At 46.1% G+C, this 21,049-nt stretch overlaps 1 protein-coding gene across 1 annotated transcript in view; it reads left to right on the top strand.

The window, feature by feature from the left end:
- Nucleotides 1-21,049, top strand: part of LOC115086676 (epoxide hydrolase 1-like) — a 57,970-nt gene that overhangs the window by 19,304 nt on the left and 17,617 nt on the right. Inside the window, exons 3-4 of the mRNA XM_029592864.1 lie at nt 8,137-8,317; nt 13,569-13,799. Coding sequence (XP_029448724.1) covers nt 8,137-8,317; nt 13,569-13,799 — 412 coding nt within the window. The remainder of the gene's footprint in view (nt 1-8,136; nt 8,318-13,568; nt 13,800-21,049) is intronic.

Below are 21,049 nucleotides of genomic sequence, written 5' to 3'. Positions count from 1 at the left end.
TCCGGAGTAAGCTTGTACCTGAGGCAGCAGAGGGCAAGGTACAACTGTCAGCTTTCCAGGGTCAAATGACTCTAAGTACAAACTTTTCCCAGCTGCCAAATCTCCGGCCACTCCAAAGGCCAACGCCGGCCTCCAGGCCCCGAGCGAATGTTGCAATCGAGTCAGAAAGATGTGTGCGAGCTTCACGCGTGCTCCTCTCCCGTCTGACACCATCACAGCCAACCCGGGACACCTTCAGCCCTGAGATTCTCAGAAAGATGTGTGCGAGCTTCACGCGTGCTCCTCTCCCGTCTGACACCATCACAGCCAACCCGGGACACCTTCAGCCCTGAGATTCTCAGAAAGATGTGTGCGAGCTTCACGCGTGCTCCTCTCCCGTCTGACGCCATCACAGCCAACCCGGGACACCTTCAGCCCTGAGATTCTCAGAAAGATGTGTGCGAGCTTCACGCGTGCTCCTCTCCCATCTGACGCCATCACAGCCAACCCGGGACACCTTCAGCCCTGAGATTCTCAGAAAGATGTGTGCGAGCTTCACGCGTGCTCCTCTCCCGTCTGACACCATCACAGCCAACCCGGGACACCTTCAGCCCTGAGATTCTCAGAAAGATGTGTGCGAGCTTCACGCGTGCTCCTCTCCCGTCTGACGCCATCACAGCCAACCCGGGACACCTTCAGCCCTGAGATTCTCAGAAAGATGTGTGCGAGCTTCACGCGTGCTCCTCTCCCGTCTGACGCCATCACAGCCAACCCGGGACACCTTCAGCCCTGAGATTCTCAGAAAGATGTGTGCGAGCTTCACGCGTGCTCCTCTCCCGTCTGACGCCATCACAGCCAACCCGGGACACCTTCAGCCCTGAGATTCTCAGAAAGATGTGTGCGAGCTTCACGCGTGCTCCTCTCCCATCTGACGCCATCACAGCCAACCCGGGACACCTTCAGCCCTGAGATTCTCAGAAAGATGTGTGCGAGCTTCACGCGTGCTCCTCTCCCGTCTGACGCCATCACAGCCAACCCGGGACACCTTCAGCCCTGAGATTCTCAGAAAGATGTGTGCGAGCTCCACGCGTGCTCCTCTCCCGTCTGACACCATCACAGCCAACCCGGGACACCTTCAGCCCTGAGATTCTCAGAAAGATGTGTGCGAGCTCCACGCGTGCTCCTCTCCCGTCTGACACCATCACAGCCAACCCGGGACACCTTCAGCCCTGAGATTCTCAGAAAGATGTGTGCGAGCTCCACGCGTGCTCCTTTCCCGTCTGACACCATCACAGCCAACCCGGGACACCTTCAGCCCTGAGATTCTCAGAAAGATGTGTGCGAGCTCCACGCGTGCTCCTCTCCCGTCTGACACCATCACAGCCAACCCAGGACACCTTCAGCCCTGAGATTCTCAGAAAGATGTGTGCGAGCTTCACGCGTGCTCCTCTCCCGTCTGACACCATCACAGCCAACCCGGGACACCTTCAGCTCTGAGATTCTCAGAAAGATGAATCCTTCCTCACGTCCCCTGAAGCCTTGTCCTAGCGCCGTGCTGAGATTGGCAGGGCTCGGCCAGGCGGACGAATCTCTCTCTCTCTCATCCGTTACATGAGCAAGCTTCGGTTAGAGCGCTCTTAAAGAAAGCCAGTGAGCATCCCTTAATGCTTGCTAATCTCTGATCAAGCTCGTCTCTGCCAATCTGAGCAAACATAATGCAATCAGTAGTTCTGTAGCAGCCACCTGAGTTCATCAAAGCCCAGTAGCAGGCTCGCTTCGGTGAGGGGTTCGGCACAGAAACGCCTTCTCTCAAGCTTTGGCACAGTCATCTCGGGTTTCCCGCTGGGTGCTGGTTCTGCTAGAGCAGCCTTCGAGGCTTCACGTCATGCAACACTGCTCTCAGCCCATGGAGATGAGGTTACTCACGCACGCTCAAAGCAATGCGGTAGGGAAACCCTCACTTCCCAAATTACGCCTTTTCTGCCGCCTGAAGCTTCTTCTCGAGCGGCTTGGACTCTCGCAATTCTTTATATCTGGGCCTTGCAGCTAATTCTATCTGCGCTATGCAAATAGTCCAGCAAGCAGGCCGAAGAATATTAAGCGATCCACGACTGAGGCCTCGCAGAACCCCCGTTTTGTCAGCGCTGCGTTAGCAACAGGTGCAGGTCCTATCTCTTCTTCTCATGTTGCTGAATGAGTCTCCGGCTGCATTAACAGCAGGCAGCTGACACGAGGGCTTGCAATCCCTTTCCTAAAGCCAAGGATCTGGGCTCTCTCAGCTGTGCCAGAATCACCGCAGAGTAAACCGTGCATGAAGACACTTGGGAAGGCGCTGAATACAGGCTTATTTTCACAGGCTCTCGGGTTTCTGGCACTTGAACTCTGGTTTAATGTTTCCCAAATATTTGGCAGTGCAAATAATGTGCTCTCTCTGTCTGTCATTGCCTGTTCTCGCTCCTCCCTTTTGAATCATGCCTGGTTTTTTGGGTTGTTTTTTTTAATGTAATCGCCTTCGCACATACCATGCCGGGACGGCTCAAGGCCATCTGCAGCCCGAAGCGAGGGCACCCCTGTCCTCCCCCCGAGGTCAGAACACTGAGGGGGCCAAGGTGGAGGCTTCACGCTTGGATGCTGACCCTGTCGGCGATTCGAATTTCTCCCACGCAGGCTATTCGGCTTTCTCATTCTCTTACACGCGCTCACTGGCTCGCTCGCCGTCGCTCTCATGCCTGCTTTCATCCCCCTCCACCTGTAAATAAGAAAACACAACATTTCTGCTTACATTGATTGTTGATCTCCTGGGACGTCCCTGGGTGAGGGAAGACCCAGGCCGGAAGCCTCTGATGCTTTTTGTTTTAGTGGCTGGAGCAGGAGGGCAGCTGTGGGGGTTCTGAGAGAGGGCGGCCGGCAGCAGAGAGCAGGCGGCTGCAGTGAGTCTGGGGTGAGGCCTCCTGCCACGGGGGGACGGCCTGAGAATTTCCATCCCAGGGAGCTTCAGGGCAGGCTCAGCTGCGGGGGGGCCTGGTGTGGGTCATGAGACCATCCGTGTGACTGGGGTATCCTGCCTGCCGGGGCATGCCCAGAGTCCCCATAGGTCAATCCATCCCGGGCAAGAGTGGAAGAGGTTAAATGAGGTAACGAAACCTCTCTCAGGAGGAAGAGCAGAGGTAGGATTATAAGATTAAGAGCAGACAAAAAATGTATGGAACGGCAAAAGGAAAAAGTAGAAATGCTAAATAAATACTTCTGTTCAGTATTCAGCGAGGAAGATTGGGAGGAGGAAAGAGTACGGACGATTGGAGATTACAGGCCCGTTAGTCTGACCTTGGATCTGGTAAAATTAGTGGATTCCTCTGAAGGGAAGGTAGGAAGTACTTGAATCCAAGGCAGTATGGGTTTATCAGAAGGAAATCTGATCAGTTTAGAGAATTACGTGAAGAGCATGTGCCGACCGCAGTGCCTTAGAAAGTGGCTGAGCGATGATGGTAAGAGCAGCGCAGTCTGAGGAGAGAGGAGTGGTCCTGAGGTGAGGGATATTGCACAGCGGTCAGGAAGAAAATTGGCCTTCCTGCAGATGCTGCTAAGATGAATGAGAAGTCTGAAGGGGGGGTTGACTGCTTGGCAGCGACGTTGCATTGTCGGTGCAGAAATCCACGGGAGTGACACACACGAAGGCGTCGACAGGGTAGGAAGGAGAGATTGAGATGATGCTGATGCAACACGACGCGCACTCACACTGAGCGCCCACTTTCCTGACGCGCACATGACCACATCCCCCTGTGCGCCCGATGCAATATTCTAATGAGGCGTACGAAAAGGACGCGCTAGGGAGAAATGTGCGATTCTGGCACTCAAACGTTTATTGCATCGGGCGCACGGACATCTAAATTGTACCTTCCTAGCCAAAGTGCATGGTGTACAGGAAGTTATGGAAATCTGTAATGCCCTGCGGTTTAGCAAAAGGAAAGGAGCTGCCCAGGATTTTTAAGGTCCCCTTTAGTTGATCATCAGGCCCGGCTCCACTACTCCCTATATACACGTCTTTGGTTTTTGTTCTAACTCCAAATAACTACATCTTATACCAATCTCCCTAAAGAACCCTACCCTACAAGAGGCACATTTATCGCAATACCGAGGACCAATGTTTTGTGTTTCTCATGAGCCCTTGACTGTAAGTAAAGTTTGCTCAGCCTCCAGAGCGCGAGTTAATGTCCCCTGCGGCCCGGCCGTTGGACCTGCTTTCCTGCATCGGGCGGTATTAGCCACGGAAGTTACATGCGTTGGGCGCTGGCCGGTATGCCTTTGTTAGGGCGCACGTTAGATGTGCTAATCTCCTTGCTGCAGTGCGCTCGGCTGGATCTGGGGATTTCAAGGTAGGGAAACAGGGCGAGCAGCCGGTGGCCAGAGCCAGAGGGAGGCTAGGCTGCATTAGAAGGGATGTAAACAGCAGAAAAAGGAAGTGATCTCGCTGTTGTACAGGTCGTTAGTGAGACCTCATTTGGGTGCTGCGTGCAGTGCGGGAAGCCTCATCTCCAGGACCACCTAGAACTGAGGCAGTGCAGAAAGAAAGCCATGGAATCAGATAACAGGATCTGCATCAGAAGCCCCGTGAAGTAAGATTTAGAAATCAAAAGATGTGCACCTAGAAGGGAGGCAAGACAGGGCCTTGGAAGGTATTCATGATGCAGAAGAAAGGGGTCATGATATGAAGCTCCGAGGGAGGAAACAGCAGGAAATACTTTTTAATGCTTTTTCATGGAGAAGATTGTGCAAGCATGGGTTGCCCTCCTGGGGTAGGTGGTGGTGTCTAAAACAGTAACCGAGCTAGAGACTCACATTTAAGTGTTCGTAGCACCAGACTCGCCTGCATCAACAATGCATGCTGCCAGAATACATAGAAGTGATAAACGGGAACACAAGTGTCAAAAGTCACTGCCTACTGCTGAATCTCTGGAACCCATTGCTCAGAGCCACTTGCAGTAAAAATAACTTTATTTCAGACATCACTAATACTGCCCATGACGCTCAGTGTCTAGCTTGAGCCCCTAGACAGTCAGCTAAACCTATTCCCCAGCTGCAGACGTCAGAAGAATTCAGTTCTTGGTTACCAACAACATTTATTTTAATGAAGAGCAAGTCAACACTCACAGTAGATGAGGAGATCCCAGGAGCGACCAAACAGGTTGATGAGATTGATACAACTGCGATAGGTTTCTCTGAAAGTACCTGTGGGTTAATAGTAAATAACAGGTGAAAAGATGATGCTTTGGAGAACTGGAAAGAGGATGAGAACAAGCTGTTAGCCCTCCAAGAGCCTTCTTCCAAATGAAAGTCTGTGCAGGAAATAAACCTTGAGTCAAGGGACCAATATGAAGAGGAGAAAGGCACAGATAGACAGAGGCAAACAGGAATAGATACAACAGGGAGCTCAGGAACAGTCAAGAAACAGAGCTCTACAACATGCAGAGACTCTAAGCCAAGCAATATCTACAGACGACACAAGGTGGCAGCAAACTGGAGAATCGGACACACACTGTGAGATATACAACCTCCATACAAACATAGAAGAATCAGTGTGGCTTTAATTCCTTCTCCGAGACTCCAGTATCATCCAAGTAAGGTACATGGCAACTAGCTCAGTTCCCCAGGACCATGGATAACTCACTTCCCAGATTGAAATCCCTAACATATGAGCTGCAGGCGTCTCTTCTTCCTGGCTTTCCTCTTCCTGTCTGTCTGAAAGACAGCGTGTCTCTGGCTTACGAGGAACACTGATTTCCTTCAGCTTCTGTCTGAGTCCCATCTGTGTCTCCCCATTATTAGCCCAGACCTCTATAGCTGCTACATTCATCCTAATTGGCTCTCTGCCAAATACCTGCAGACTACATTTCCCTGCAGCCCTGGGCTTCCTGTTATGAATTTCCAGTCCCCTAGCCAACTCTTACTCAGTTTTTCTTTCCCCTTTGAAAAAGTGTTCCCCGGGGACCTCCCATCCCCATGCCTTCTGGATTCCCTAACTGTCCTGTCTCTGTGTGTGAAGCCCCTGCTTAGGCACCCACATGGCAGGGATGTCCGACACTGTGATGGTAGAAAAGACTTCAAGGTGCAAGTCCTGTACTAACCAGGAGGCTGATATTCAGCAACGCTTAGCTGGATAAGATGTGAGGGTTCGCTTAGCTGGATAAGTTGTGAGGGTTGAATTTAGCGGCCGCCACTTATCCGGCTGAATGGTGGGTAGGAAGCGGGTGTATCAGGGAGGACCTGCTTATCTGGTTAACACAGGAATATTTAAACTTATCTATAGCAGGTCTAAAGTTAGTCGGATAAGACTTATCCAGCTAGCTAGCGATTTATTTGGGGATATTCGGAAGCACAGCTGTGCTGCTGAACATCCCTTGTAAGTTAGCGGGATAAATCTTACCTGGCTAACTCACTTAAACGTTTAGCTTTGATTATCTACCCTCCTCCTTCAGTCCTGGCAGAAATGCAGGCACTCACATGGCTGGGTCTACATAGGGGGATGTAGGAGGCTCATCAGTAATGGTAGCTATTCAAATCATAGTGAGATTTTTATTTTATGTATTTATTTTCAAAGCTTATAGCTCGCTCTGTCCGTAGTTCTAGGCGGACAACAAACTACACTCATAAAATCAACATAAAGACATACAAAACCAGTTAATATAATAGTAACACAATGCAAATTATCACAGTAAAAAACAATTAATAACAAATGAGAAATTTAAAAAGTCACATTTATTCCAAATACCTAAAATAAAATAAAAACATCTGAAAAATATCACACATCAACATTAAAATCTCGCTTTAAAAAAAAAAGCTCTGACCTGTTTTCTGAAGGTCATAGAGCATTCCACGTTCCAAATCTTGTTTGGTAGGACCCTTCCATAGTCATGGATCAGCCACGTAAAAGGATCGTTCCCTTCTCTTATCAAGTCTAACCTGTTTTACTGTCCGTACTTCTTACAAGTTCTGTCCTGCTGATCTTACTGTACCAGGTGGCTTATAAAGTTTTAGAGCCAAGCTTACACACCTCAGGGCATCACCTTTCAGTGCACGATGGATCACTGTGGCAATTTTGAATTGTATCCTCCATTTTATGGGCAACCAGTGGAGGGAACACAGAGCTGGGGTAATATGATTGCAAAGCCTAGTGCCCGTTAATAGCCTTGCTGTGGCATTCTGCACTGCCTGTAACCAGCGAGGCATGTAAGCTGGAATACCAACGTATAAAGCATTGCCAGAGACCAATTTGGAGATGACTAATGCCTGAATTATATGCCAGAAGTCATTGATTGTTGTTAAATATTTCAAACCCCCCAGAAATGACTTCAATTTAATAAATGATCTACTGGCTGTTTGTTTTATATGTTCTTTCATTGATAAGTGGGATTCTAGCTTTATCCTCAAGTCTCTTACTTCTAAGGAGATAGTAATGCTGTAAACATTAAATTTAAAACATTTTGGGTAGTCTTCAGAAGGGAACCTGCTCAGTATGAGTTTGTTTTCACATGTCCACTTGGGCAACAGTCTCCAGAATAGAAGACAATACAGGAACCAAAAATTGAATGTCATCTGCGTACAGTCTGTAGCCCACCCCTAAATTTTCTAGTAGGCTACAGACTGGACGCAGCAGACATTAAATAGTAACACCGATAAGAACCCCAGCGGTTATATTGAGGACTGATTATGTACCCTAACCTGAAACTTTCAATTACTTAAAAAAGATTCATCCCATTGATGCCTATACCTTTCAAACGTTGTAAGAAAGTCTGATGATTTATAGTGTGAAATGCGGCCGAGATGTGTTGAGTCTGTCAGGCACACTGCATGAAGTTCTGGCAGAAGCAGAACTTGTTTGGCAGGCTATGCAGGGTGACCTGGGAGGGCATAAGTTTGGCAGCCTTCTGGATAGACATGGGAAAGGCGGGTGCTGGAGGGAACTAAGTGGTGACTTTCTAAGCTCATCTACCCAAGATAGAGGAGTAGAAAGGAGAAAGACAAAACAAGAGTGTTCTGGGTAGGGAGAAATTTTGCAGATGGTCCTGCTATGTGGCTGGCAGCTGTGTGGACTAGATGGTCTTTTTCTGCCACATTTGCTTTATTACGTTCCATGACATGTTGGCATACTTGTATATGTAGGATCTTCATTATCGCCTTGACAATACCCGCTACACGCCACCACTGGAGGATGCAAGATTCCACTATGGCTTCAACTCCACCTATCTCCGCAAGGTAGTATCTTACTGGAGAAACCAGTTTGACTGGAAGGAGAGGGTGAAAATTCTCAACAAATTTCCACAGTTCAAAACTACCATCGAAGGTGAGTTTTATATCACTGCTCTATCCTATAAGTGTCAGACCAATGGCCTATTGTGTTGTGATCCTACCTGTTATGCAGCCTCCCAACCACCAGAGGTCCTTGTGGAGCTGCTCCTACTCTCACTTCAGTCATAGTTTCTGTGATCCCATGACTCATCAAGGCCCTGTCTCTTTAACCCTGCCTCTGGCTATGCTCATGGCCTTGTCATCCAGTCTCTCTAGCTCTCTGCTTGGCCATTGGATTGTGCTTTGACTTTCTTAAGCCTTCTGCTTTTGCCTTGTCCTGTGGCCTTCTCAGGACTTCTGCCCTTGCCTTGTTCCATGGCCTTTCATGGCTTCTGCTACACTCCTGCCTGGTGGCCTTTCCAGTCTGTTGCCTTTGGGCTTTTGTGTTCCTTGTTCTGTTTTGTCCTGTCCTGGTCTTATTTATTTAAGGTTTTTCTCTACCGATATTCGTAGGAACATCATGCCGGTTTACATGGAACAAAGTTAACAGAAGGAAACAAAGTTACATAAAACTAGGGTGTGGAAAACAAGGGAGTTAAAGAGAAACAGGCATATCAATATAGAAGAATGACAGCAGTAAAAAAAACAAACCCAACAATAACAATGTTTCAAGATGTATGGAGAAAGCAAGAGAGTAAGAATATGTTCATAGGGAGAAATGGGGGGGGGGGGGGGGGGTAAGAGGAACAGTTTAAAAACAAAGAAACGAGCAAGGGGAGAGGGAAGGGCAGGTGACAAAGAAGAGGGCAAAGCCGTTGGAGAGGGATTAGCCGAGGAAGGACTAGGATACGCAGAGGTTACGGATAGGCTTGTTTAAACAGCCGTGCTTTGAGGTTTTTCTTAAATTTCTGAGGGCAGGAGGCATGGCAATCCAGGCGTGGGGACCTGCAATGGAGTTAAGGGGGGATGTTTCGGAGAGGGGGTGTGAAGGGTGCGTTTATAGGAGGATCTGGTGTGGAAATGAAGAGAGACATTCAACCAGTGCATGTTCTGATTGGGAAGTGTCTTGTCCTGGTCTTCCACTCTGTTCCAGCCTTACTTGTATCCAGTTCCAGACTCCAGTTCTGCTTTTCCCTGATTCCAGCCTCGCCTTGTCTCAAGTCTCCAGTCCTGCATTGCCTTCGTCGGCCACAGTCTAAGTCCTGCCAGCCTCCAACCTCCAAGGCCTCAACCTGTGAGGGAGGTGGCTGGTATTGGCTAAAGATCCTTAGTCCTGTTTGCATCTGACCTGAGGTCCTGGCGTGACCCTGTGAAGGTTCACCAGTCCTAGCCGGGCCCACAACCATAACACATTGAGCCCGGTATCCTATCTCTAACAGTGGCCAGTCTGGGTGGCTTAGAAGTGCCCAGCAAATTCTAATATGAAAGTCTGTTTCATGTTGTTGTACAATGACTGATATCTCCCCGCTGTTGGTAGGGACTACTGTACAAATTACCACCCATTTCAATTTCCCACCCTTCACACGTGAATTTAATTTTTTTAAATTATTTTTATCTTATGTATTTTTTATATATTATCACGCAAAAAATATTGAAAGTAGTGAAAGGATGGTTTCATACAATAACTGCAACCTGCTATAATAAGCCTTATATGCAGTATAATTGATAATTTTGTAATCATGAACCAACCTTCCTCCTACCAATGTTTTATTTTTAAATTCAATGTTATATAAGATCAAAATACTTAAAAGCCATTGTAATGAATCTTCTTGTGAGTTTTTGACTGAAATCTTTAAAGTCCATCAAACTTAATTGCATATATTTTATAGTTGTTTCAAACGCATTGTTGGATTTACCCATCAAGTGAAACTGCGATGTTAAAACGTTCCCTAAGTAGATCGGGAATGCACTAGATGAATTTGTGGTAAAGTTGTTGAATAATTTGAGACATGACAACGTTAAGATGATTGTGAGTAAAACGTTGAAGAATTAAAAGTATCGTTTGAGGTGGAGGTGCACCCGATAGAGGAATCTTTCACTATGTGGGGAAATCATTGATTACTATCTTGTTGTAAAACAGTTATATGTACGCAACCAGTTACTCAAGTGGTTGTACTGTATCATGTCATAAAAGGCTCGCCTTAGACATCTTGTTATATGTAGACTGATGTGATAAGTCAAATCGAATGTCGGTATAGAAAAATAAATAAATAAGTCAAACGCTGAAGATTTAACAAGCATTGTTGGGAGGTTTTTGTGGATCCGGTAAAGGAAAGTCCGACGAAGCCGATAAGTCATTGAAATAATTATGAGCCATTTCAAGTTATAAGCGGCGTTCATTTAAAAGTTCAAAATGAGAAATTAATTGTATTGCAAGTGAATACTTAAAATATACCGATACGCCGGGAAGTAATCTAAGCTGAGGGAGCCGATTTAAATCAGCATTGGCGTTAAAGTTTGTGTGGGAAAGCATTCGTACTGATTGTGAATATTCAAAAATACCGGCTGTTTGGAGGTATAAAGAAGAAAAAAATTGATGAAACCAGAAAGTGGTTCAAATTATGAGCGGTGGAGCATTTTAACATCGCAGTTTCACTTGATGGGTAACTCCAACAATGCGTTTGAAACAACTATAAAATATATGCAATAACGTTTGATGAACTTTAAAGATTTCAGTCAAAAACTCACAAAAAGATTCATTACAATGACTTTTAAATATTTTGATTTTATATAACATTGAATTTAAAAATAAAACATTGGTAGGAGGAAGGATGTTTCATGATTACAAAATTATCAATTATACTGCATATAAGGCTTATTATAGCAGGTTGCAGTTATTGTATGAAACCAACCTTTCCCTACTTTCAATATTTTTTGCGTGATAATATATAAAATATAAAAAAATACATAAGATAAAAACAATTTTAAAAAATGAAATTCACGTGTGAAGGGTGGGGAACTGAAATTTGTGGTCCTGTTGTTGTACTGCATGATTCACTCTCTAACTTATCACCTCTTGCACTGCTCCATTCTCTCCTGCATCATAGATCATAACTGCACATGAAAACCAGAGGGCCCCCCTTCAAGTCTGTCCATCTGCACCTCCCACTTAACATCACTTCTGTTCCTCTCCCACAGCAATCCACTGGGCTTATCCCATGTTTTCCGTCCACATCTCCACCTCCACTGAAAGGTCATGCCATGCGTCCCCTAACCTCTCCATAAATAAATATTTCCTTAGATTACTCCTGATTTTACGCACTTTGAACCTCATCCCATGATCCCTCATTCTACAGCCTCCTTGCCATTGAAATGTCTTAATTATATCTCCCCAATCCATCCTTTCCTGCAGGGTATGTATGTATATATACATATACACATGTGTACACATATATATATATATATATATATATATATATTTACATCTTTAAGCATGTCCCCATTCTCTTTACGATGGACCAGTGTAGGAAATATCCTCTGGCCAGGCTCCATCCACTTTTCATCGCTTTGATGTGATCTCCAGAACTGTATTCAGTTCTTCAAATGAGGTCTCGCTGCAGGGGCAATATCACCGCCTTTTCCTTGCTGGCTATCCCTCTCCCTAGGCACCCAAGCAGCCTTTGGCTTTTCCTGTCTCCTTTTATCCACTTTAAGATCATCCCATATGATCATCCCCCAGCTCCCTCTCTTGTTTTGTATAGAGAAGTTCACTCTCATACTGTACTGCTCCCTTGGGTTTTTACAAATGAAATGCATAACCTTGCATTTTATTTTTTTTAGCATTAAATCTCAGCTGCCAAAATATAGACCATTCCTCAAGCTTCACTACATCGCTCCTCATGCTTCCACATCTTCCAGGGTAATAGGGTATGCACTCTGTTGCAGATTTTGGTATATATTCTATAAAAAGGCAAACCATACCCGATAGCTCGGGGTTAAGCACCTCTGGACCTGGAGGTCCATAAACAGATCTGATTTTCAGGATGTGCACTATGAATATGCATGAGATATTTACATACAATGGAGGTAGTATATGCAAATCTATCTATCTATCTATTTATTTATTTATTTATGATTTTTATATACCAACATTCTCGATACAAATATCAAATCAGGTCGGTTTCCATAGAACAAAACTGTCGCGGTTAAGGCGTTACATTAAACAGATTTTCTGAACATAGGAGCATAAACATAAGTTACAATATATATATATCTATAGATATCTATCTATCTTATGCATATTCATTGTGGCACTCCAGAACCTGGGTTGCCTAGCTCTGTGATAGCCCTTCTGCAATATCACTTATGAAAATGTTGAAGAGAACCAGATCGAGCACTGATTCCTGTGGTGCCCCACATGTAGCCTCCTTTTCTTAGGGTGAACTCCATTTGCTAGTAGCCTTTGTGGCATTCCCCTCACTCACTGCAGGGCTCAGGCCTATGTGAAACCAAGTCAAAGGCCTGTACACTACACCTAGCCCTCTCCCCTGGTCACCCAATCAAAGCAATCGATTAGGTACATCTGATAATACCTACTTTTGATAAAACCCTGTTGCTTCCAAAAATATATAGGAGTAGATATTTAACAGGCGGCCAGCCAAGTAATTTAGCCAGATAACACTTATGTGGCTAAGTCTAGATGTGCTCAATAGCAAGTCTAGACTTAGCCGTTTAACTCATCCCGCTAAGTATCAATATCACTACTTAGCCAGATAAGACGTGGATAACAATATCACTACTTGTGATATTGCTTGTGAACTGGATTGGCCATTGTCAGAGATAGGATGATGGGCTTGGAGGACCTTTGGTCCAATTCAGCAGGGCATATCTTGTGCTCCGACCCACTCCTACCTGCACAAGTCATCATCCCCCGCACTCCTCCAACTTAGCCCCCTCCTGCTTCCTTCCATCCTCCAAATTACTGCCTTCTGCCCTGACGAAACTTTCAGCCCGCCTGTCCTGTTCCGATCCATTCTCCACGCCATCCCTTTATGATCATTGTCTCACCCAATCTAGAGGGTCAGCTTTCAAATATCATATTCAGGAACATTTTGGGAAATGTGCATTGAGAATGAGAGGCATGGCACAGAGCCCCATTGAGAGTTAATGAGCCAAATGAGATTTTTTTTTTTTAAGGTAAGTGTGAAATTATATATTTTTTTTTAACCAAAATTAAGAATTGTCCTTCTTTAGGCATGACTGTTGACTACCAGCCACCCTAATCCTAACTTTTGTCATTCCTGCTCCCAGCCTCTGTACACTGAACCCACAGATACGCCCGACTGATCCACTCTGTCTTGCATCAGGTATTGAGATCCACTTTGTCCACGTGAAACCCACCAATCTCCGGCATGGTCAGAAGGTCTTTCCTTTAATGATGGTCCACGGCTGGCCAGGGTCCTTCTATGAGTTCTATAAGATCATCCCAATACTGACAGACCCATCAGCTTATGGCCCCCTAGAAGACAACATCGTGTTTGAGGTCATCTGTCCCTCCATTCCAGGCTATGGCTTCTCCGAGGCTTCTCACAAGCAAGGTGAGTAAAGATATCACGTACAGAAGAGAAGCATGAGATGGGGAAGCCCTTACATGCAGCTAAGAGAGAGGATTGAGGAAGGAAGGAGGAACAGCAGTTGGGCATGGAAAAAGCAAGGAGGGATTAAGAGAGACGCGGCCAAGAGGACTGAGAAAGAAATGGGACAGATTAGGGATGGCTTAGGATGGAGGGCAGAGATTTATTTGGTTAGTTTAGTTCAGTCTCTTATTATATCCCTTTTCATAGTAAGATCAAAATGGTTTGGTTTAGCTCATGCCTTGGTCGCTCAAGGTGTGCTACAATAGAAACTTCTTTGCCCAAGAGAGCTTACAATTGGGCCCACACAGTACAGTGGCTCCGGCGGGGTGCACTGTTAGCCCGCGTTTGGACGCGCGTTTTCAATGCGCTAGCTTTACCCCTTATACAGTAAGGGGTAATAGCGCGTCGAAAATGCGCATCCAACCCTCCCCCCCCCCAAAACTAATAGTACCCGCAATATGCAAATGCATGTTGATGAGCCTATTAGTTATTCCTGCACGATCCAGAAAGCAAAATGTGCAGCCAAGCCACACATTTTACTTTCAGAAATTAAATCCTGCCCAAAGGCTGGCGTTAATTTCTGCCGACGCCAGGGAAGTGCACAGAAAAGCAGAAAAAACTGCTTTTCTGTGCACCCTCCGACTTAATATTATAGCGATATTAAGTCATAGTGATGATATTAAGTCAGAGGCCCCAAAAATAAAAAAAATAAAAGTTTAAAATCGGCCCGCGGGTCAAAAGACGGACGCTCAATTATGCCGGCATCCGTTTTCCGAACTCGTGGCTGTCAGCGGGTTTGAGAACTGACGCTGGCAAAATTGAGCATCGGCTGTCAAACTCGCTGACAGCCGCCGCTCCTGTCTGAAAAGAGGCGCTAGGTTCGCGCTAATGTTCCTAGCTTCTCTTTTTACCATGGGCCCTAATTTGCATAGGCCACCCTCCTGAATCGCGCGGCCAGGAGAGTGGCCTGTGCGCTCGCCGGCTCTCCCGCACGTTTTTCTGAATCTAAATTTGTACTCAAGGTCACAATAAGCAGCAGTAGAATTTTAATTCTGGCTTCTCTTGTTCTCAACCCACTGCTCTAACAACTAGGCTAGTCCTCAATTCCAGATAGATTAGGCAGAGAGGAGAGGACGAGATGGGTAATGGAGAAAAAAAATATACGAGAGAGAAATTCTAAGCAGAAGGGTGTATCCTAGAGATCTCCTGCACGTGGAGGCGGAGTCAGACACGTTAAAAGCCATCACCAGGATGATGTGCAAAGGGGAGATCCTGCTTGTAGATGACTTCTACTTGATGTCAACTGGAGCCTATCCCCTGCAACTTCTGCTGGCAGTGAAGAAATCCTGGATGCCCCACAAGGAGCATTCCTCAGGAAATAGTAGGAGAGTCTACTTGAGGGGAAGCTACCCTGGATAAAACGGAGACAGAGCAAACTATAGCTTGAAGCAAACAGTACTACAGACAGACAGACTAGGGTCTTGGGATTCAGGAGGGCTGACTTCAAGATAGGATCTATTCACCGCTATCACGTTTTACAAAAAAGGGCAAACTAAGATCCAAGGGCCACATCTGGCTGGCAGGAGGCTTCTGTCCAACCTGCAGCAGCAAGACATGTCCCAGCCAACAGCAGCTAACAAGTCTCATGTCTGCCTGCAAGCGACGTCCGCACACCTCCGAGGGGGCCTCTCCTTGGCCAGCCACTGAATGGAGGTCCTTGGGCCCAGATGTTTGCCAGCCCCTGTTCTATTGGGAATCCAAGAACTGAGGGATATGGAGGAACATTGAGAAGGCAACAAATCTTTGTGAAAAGAGGAGGGTGCTGTGGTTTTAGGAGGAGGTAAAAGAAAAGTAAGAGCAAAGAAAGACGACAGACTGACTTATCAGGAAACTGAAAGGAAAGCAGGAAGGGTGCTTAGAAGGCCCAGAGGAAGGAGAAAACTGCTTAACTGCTAAAAGGTGAAGATAAAACCTTCATACAAGGACAAGAGAGATGCTAAACTCCAAAGGGGAAATGGAAGAAAAAGGAGGAAAGTGGATGAACAAAAGGTTGAAATCTTCACTACGTTCTTGTGCTCGGTATTTGCAGAAGAAGGGGGAATGGCATTAATGAACGTGAAATAATTACAAAGAGGTACTTGATGTACTGTACACAAGCGAGCGGCAAGTCCATGCAACAATACTGAGCACAGCTCTGGTAGCTCTGGACTGGTGGAGAGCGGATATGGGACAGGGAGAGACAGTCCCATGGAAACATGAAAGAAAAAGCTTGAAACCGGTCGAAAACAGCTTTCACAAACTCAAGTTCTCTTAGCTTCCCAAATTCTGTTTGAGTTTTGATCAGTGAATATAGGGCCACAAAATCTTCAGGACTATTTTTCTCCTTATCTGCCTTCAAGACTGTTGTAGTCTTCACAAGAAGCTCTTTTAATAATACCTTATGTCAGACATCAAATATGTGGATAATTACGTGAAATAATTACAAAGACGTACTTTATGTACCTTCCTATCCAGTGGATGCCCAGACTAGGGCGTCTCTTCTGCAATTTGCTTCCTAAGGAGTTGAGACTCTTGAAAGATTACTTGGCATTCAGGAAGTTCGTTAATGCTTGGCTACTCACTGCTGCCCTCTGATTACATTGAGATCCATATACAAAAGCATTTAGCCAGATAACTTGGAAGTTATCCAACTAAATGAAGATTTGGGCACTTATTCGGCTAAATTCTAGCCAGATAATAAGTTCGGGGCATTCTGGGGGCATAAGTGGGAGGAGTTGAGTTAGCCAGATAACTTCTCCGGCTAACTCTAGTTGGCCAGAGTTAGCTGGATACGTTTATCCAATTAGTCCTCCCACATGGGAGACTTCATTGAATGGAGCCCGGCACTGAAAACTTATGTTAAGGTTTCTAGAACTTTGACTTGGCCTCATTGAGCATGCCCAGCATGCATTATATCACATGATCACCCGGGGTCCCCTTCAGTCTTTTAACTTAGAATAAATGAAAAATAAGGAGAATATATATATATCCACATAGTGGAAACCGCGGGGTGGCGGGTGGGTTTCATGATGACTAACATCCTGCTGTCCTTGGAGAACACTTGTTACAGGTAAGTAACTCTGCTTTCTCCAAGGACAAGTAGGATGGTAGCCCTCACAGATGGATGAATCCCTAAGCTATGGGCAGTCCTATACATAAAAAGAGGACCAACAAAACACCGAAAACAGGTGCGAACAGGCACAACAATAAGGGTTTTGTTGGTTACAAGAGGGGGGAACAGCCTGAACACAAATAGGCCCTAGGCAGGAACAGAGTTGTGGTCTACACCTCAAACAAGACTGGCTAAAGCTGCTATCATGTCGACCATTCCTATCCAAGCAATAGTGAGATGCGAATGTGTGAAAAGAATTCCACCTCACAGCCTTGAAGATCTCCTTCACAGAAATTGCTCACAAGTGGACCACTGCCATGGCTTTGATAGAATGAGCCTTGACATGGCCCCCAAGATGCAGTCCCACCTGGGCATAACGGAAGGAGATACGATCTGCTAGCCAATTTGATAGTGTCTGTTTGGCAATGGCAACACCCAACCTATTCTTATCAAAAGAAACAAAAAGTTGGGTGGACTGTATGGGTTTCAGTTCCCTCCAGATAGAAGGCTAAGGCTCTCTTGCAATCTAAGCTGTACAGTGCTCATTCACTTTGAGGTGAATAGGGCCTGGGAAAGAATATTGGCAGGACAACTGACTGGTTAAGATGGAAATCCATCACCACTTCAGGGTGCTTACGCAAGACCACACTGTCATGATGACCCTGCATGCTGACATGACTGCCACCAAAAATATGCCCTTCCAGGTCAGGTACTTCAGGCCAAAGGAGTGCAGCAGCTCAAAAGAAGCTTTCACCAGCTGAGCAAAACACAATGTTGAGTTCCCAAGACACCGCAGGAGGCCTTAGGAGAGGCTTCAACTGAAGCAGGCCCACATGAAATGTACAACTATAGGCTGTACAGAGATGAGTGTATCATCTATACCGTGGTGTTAAGCGCCAATTGCACTAAGATGGATCCTAACATAGTTGGTCTTCAAGCCAGCTTCATATAGGTATAGAAGGTAATCAAGCAGTTTTCATGTGGGGCAGGAGAAAAGATCTAGGGTTTCCTGCTGACACCACAAGGAAATCCTCCTCCACCTCAGTCCATAGCGCTTTCTAGAAGCCACCAGGACCCAAGAGACATTTTCAGAGATTGAATGGGTGTAGAATTAACCTCTCAACATCCAGGCTGTGAGAAACAGAGCGTGGAGTTTGGGATGTCACAACCTGCCTCAATCCTGCATGATGAGATTTGGGGAAGTCCCTAGAATTATCAGTCTCCGAATGGACAACTCCCACAGGAGTGGAAACCAGACTTGCCTTGGCCAATAAGGGGCTATGAGAATCTTTGTCCTCATGAAGCTTCAAGAGAGTCTTCATTACTAGTGGAATTGGAGGATATGTGTAAGAAGACCCTCACCCCAATGTAGGACGAGTGCATCTGAGGCCGGTTTGCTGCTTGTCCTGTACAAGGAGAGGAACTGATGAACCTTCATGTTCCAAGGCACTGTGAAGAGATCCACGTCTGGGCTTCCCCAAGAGTGGAAGATCCGATCAGCAAATGTTTGGTCTAGAAACCATTCGTAGTGTCTGAAGGCACAACTCAAGTCTGACCGCTAATACATTCTCCATTCTCAGTGGAAGGGAGTGGACAGTGGAGTGCCTCAGGGATCTGTATTGGGTCCCTTACTTTTCAATATATTTATAAATGATCTGGAAAGAAATATGACGAGTGAGATAATCAAATTTGCAGATGACACACAATTGTTCAGAGTAGTTAAATCACAAGCAGATTGTGATAAATTGCAGGAAGACATTGTGAGACTGGAAAATTGGGCATCGAAATGGCAGATGAAATTTAATGTGGATAAGTGCAAGGTGATGCATATAGGGAAAAATAACCCATGCTATAATTACACAATGTTGGGTTCCATATTAGGTGCTACAACCCAAGAAAGAGATCTAGGCGTCATAGTGGATAACACACTGAAATAGTCGGCTCAGTGTGCTGCGGCAGTCAAAAAAGCAAACAGAATGTTGGGAATTATTAGAAAGGGAATGGTGAATAAAACGGAAAATGTCATAATGCCTCTGTATCGCTCCATGGTGAGACCGCACGTTGAATACTGTGTACAATTCTGGTCGCCGCATCTCAAAAAAGATATAATTGCGATAGAGAAGGTACAGAGAAGAGCTACCAAAATGATAAGGGGAATGGAACAGCTCCCCTATGAGGAAAGACTAAAGAGGTTAGGACTTTTCAGCTTGGAGAAGAGACGACTGAGGGGGGATATGATAGAGGTGTTTAAAATCATGAGAGGTCTAGAACGGGTAGATGTGAATCGGTTATTTACTCTTTCGGATAGTAGAAAGACTAGGGGGCACTCCATGAAGTTAGCATGGGGCACATTTAAAACTAATCTGAGAGAGTTCTTTTTTACTCAACGCACAATTAAACTCTGGAATTTGTTGCCAGAAGATGTGGTTAGTGCAGTTAGTATAGCGGTGTTTAAAAAAGGATTGGATAAGTTCTTGGAGGAGAAGTCCATTACCTGCTATTAAGTTCACTTAGAAAATAGCCACTAGCAACAGTAACATGGAATAGACTTAGTTTTTGGGCACTTGCCAGGTTCTTGTGGCCTGGATTGGCCAGTGTTGGAAACAGGATGCTGGGCTTGATGGACCCTTGGTCTGACCCAGTATAGGCATGTTCTTATGTTCTTATGTTAACAAGACCTAAGAAGAGAAGCAGACCATCCCTAGCGTGAAGCATGAAGGTGGATCTCTGCTGTTTGGGGGGGATATGAGAGCTACAGCTCACACAGGGAATTTAGTCAGAATTGATGGGAGGATAAATGCAGCATCTTATCAGAAAATACTGGAGGAGAATTTGCTTTCATCAGCCAGGAAACTGCACATGGGACGCATTTGGACTTTCCAATGACAATTATCCGAAACATGAGGCCAAGTCGACCCTTCAGTGGCTGCAGCAGAAGAAAGTGAAGGTTATGGAGTGGCCATTGAGGTCTTCTGACCTCACAATCATTAAGCCACCCTGGGGAGAACTCAAACATGCAGCTCATGCTAGACGACCAAAGAATTTACAGGATCTGGAGGCTTTTAGCAAAGACGAATGGGAGATTTACCAGATGAGAAAATAAAGGGCCTCATTCCCAGCTATCACAAAAGACTTCGAGCTGTCATTGATGCAAAAGGGGACAATGCACAATATTAAGAATGAAGAGCAGGAGGGCGAGTAGGAACGCTGAGAGAAGCCCCGGAGAGTGTCAACGCGGAGGTCGGAGGCAGGAGGTAACCCGAGTCAGCTGCTGGGCTACGCGGTGCAGAGGAGCTGATTAGAGGCGGGACCGGAAGCGGCCAATATCAGCGGCCCCCTGACTGTCTTACCTCGAGGGCGAGTAGGAGCGCTGAGAGAAGCCCCGGAGAGTGTCAACGCGGAGGTCGGAGGCAGGAGGTAACCCGAGTCAGCTGCTGGGCTACGCGGCGCAGAGGAGCTGATTAGAGGCGGGACCGGAAGCGGCCAATATCAACGGCCAGCTTGCGGTGCGTAGCAGAGCCGGCGCGTCACCAAAGCCGCGCGCGCTCAAGGGGCGCACGCAGACATCGGGCTTTGCCGGGCTTCGCCGGACTTGCCGGACTGCCAAGGACAAGTAAGATCTTTAATATTCTCTCTAATTTCGCTCCTGCTCAGAATCCTTGATCTATCAATAGATTCAACTATCGGGTACATGAACTCCTTTCTTGCTATCCAATAATATGCCTCCAAAACGAAAGGGAAGAATACGAATATATCCTCCCCTCACATTACCTTCTCCAATACAGCAAGAAATATCGAGCTACATGATATCCCCTATACCCTTAATAAAGGGAGCTGAAGAATCCGGTGTGCCAGCAGTTTTGGGGAAATCTGCTGATACTGCAGAGGAGGCGTCCCTTAGTCCTCACATCAGGCTAGCACCTCAGCAGAGATTTTTGGAAGGGCTACCAGAACTTGCTTTGAAAAATCTTGAGTTAACGACCGAAGGATTACATCCTGACGTAATTAACATTCAGGATGAAACAGACTCAGCAACCCCCCGTAATTCAGGAGGGGCTGC

This window comes from Rhinatrema bivittatum, chromosome 3, assembly GCF_901001135.1.
Source record: "Rhinatrema bivittatum chromosome 3, aRhiBiv1.1, whole genome shotgun sequence".
NCBI lineage: Eukaryota > Metazoa > Chordata > Amphibia > Gymnophiona > Rhinatrematidae > Rhinatrema > Rhinatrema bivittatum.
The sequence above is the reverse complement of the archived record's forward strand: the minus strand, read 5'-3'. Positions and strand labels throughout refer to the sequence as shown.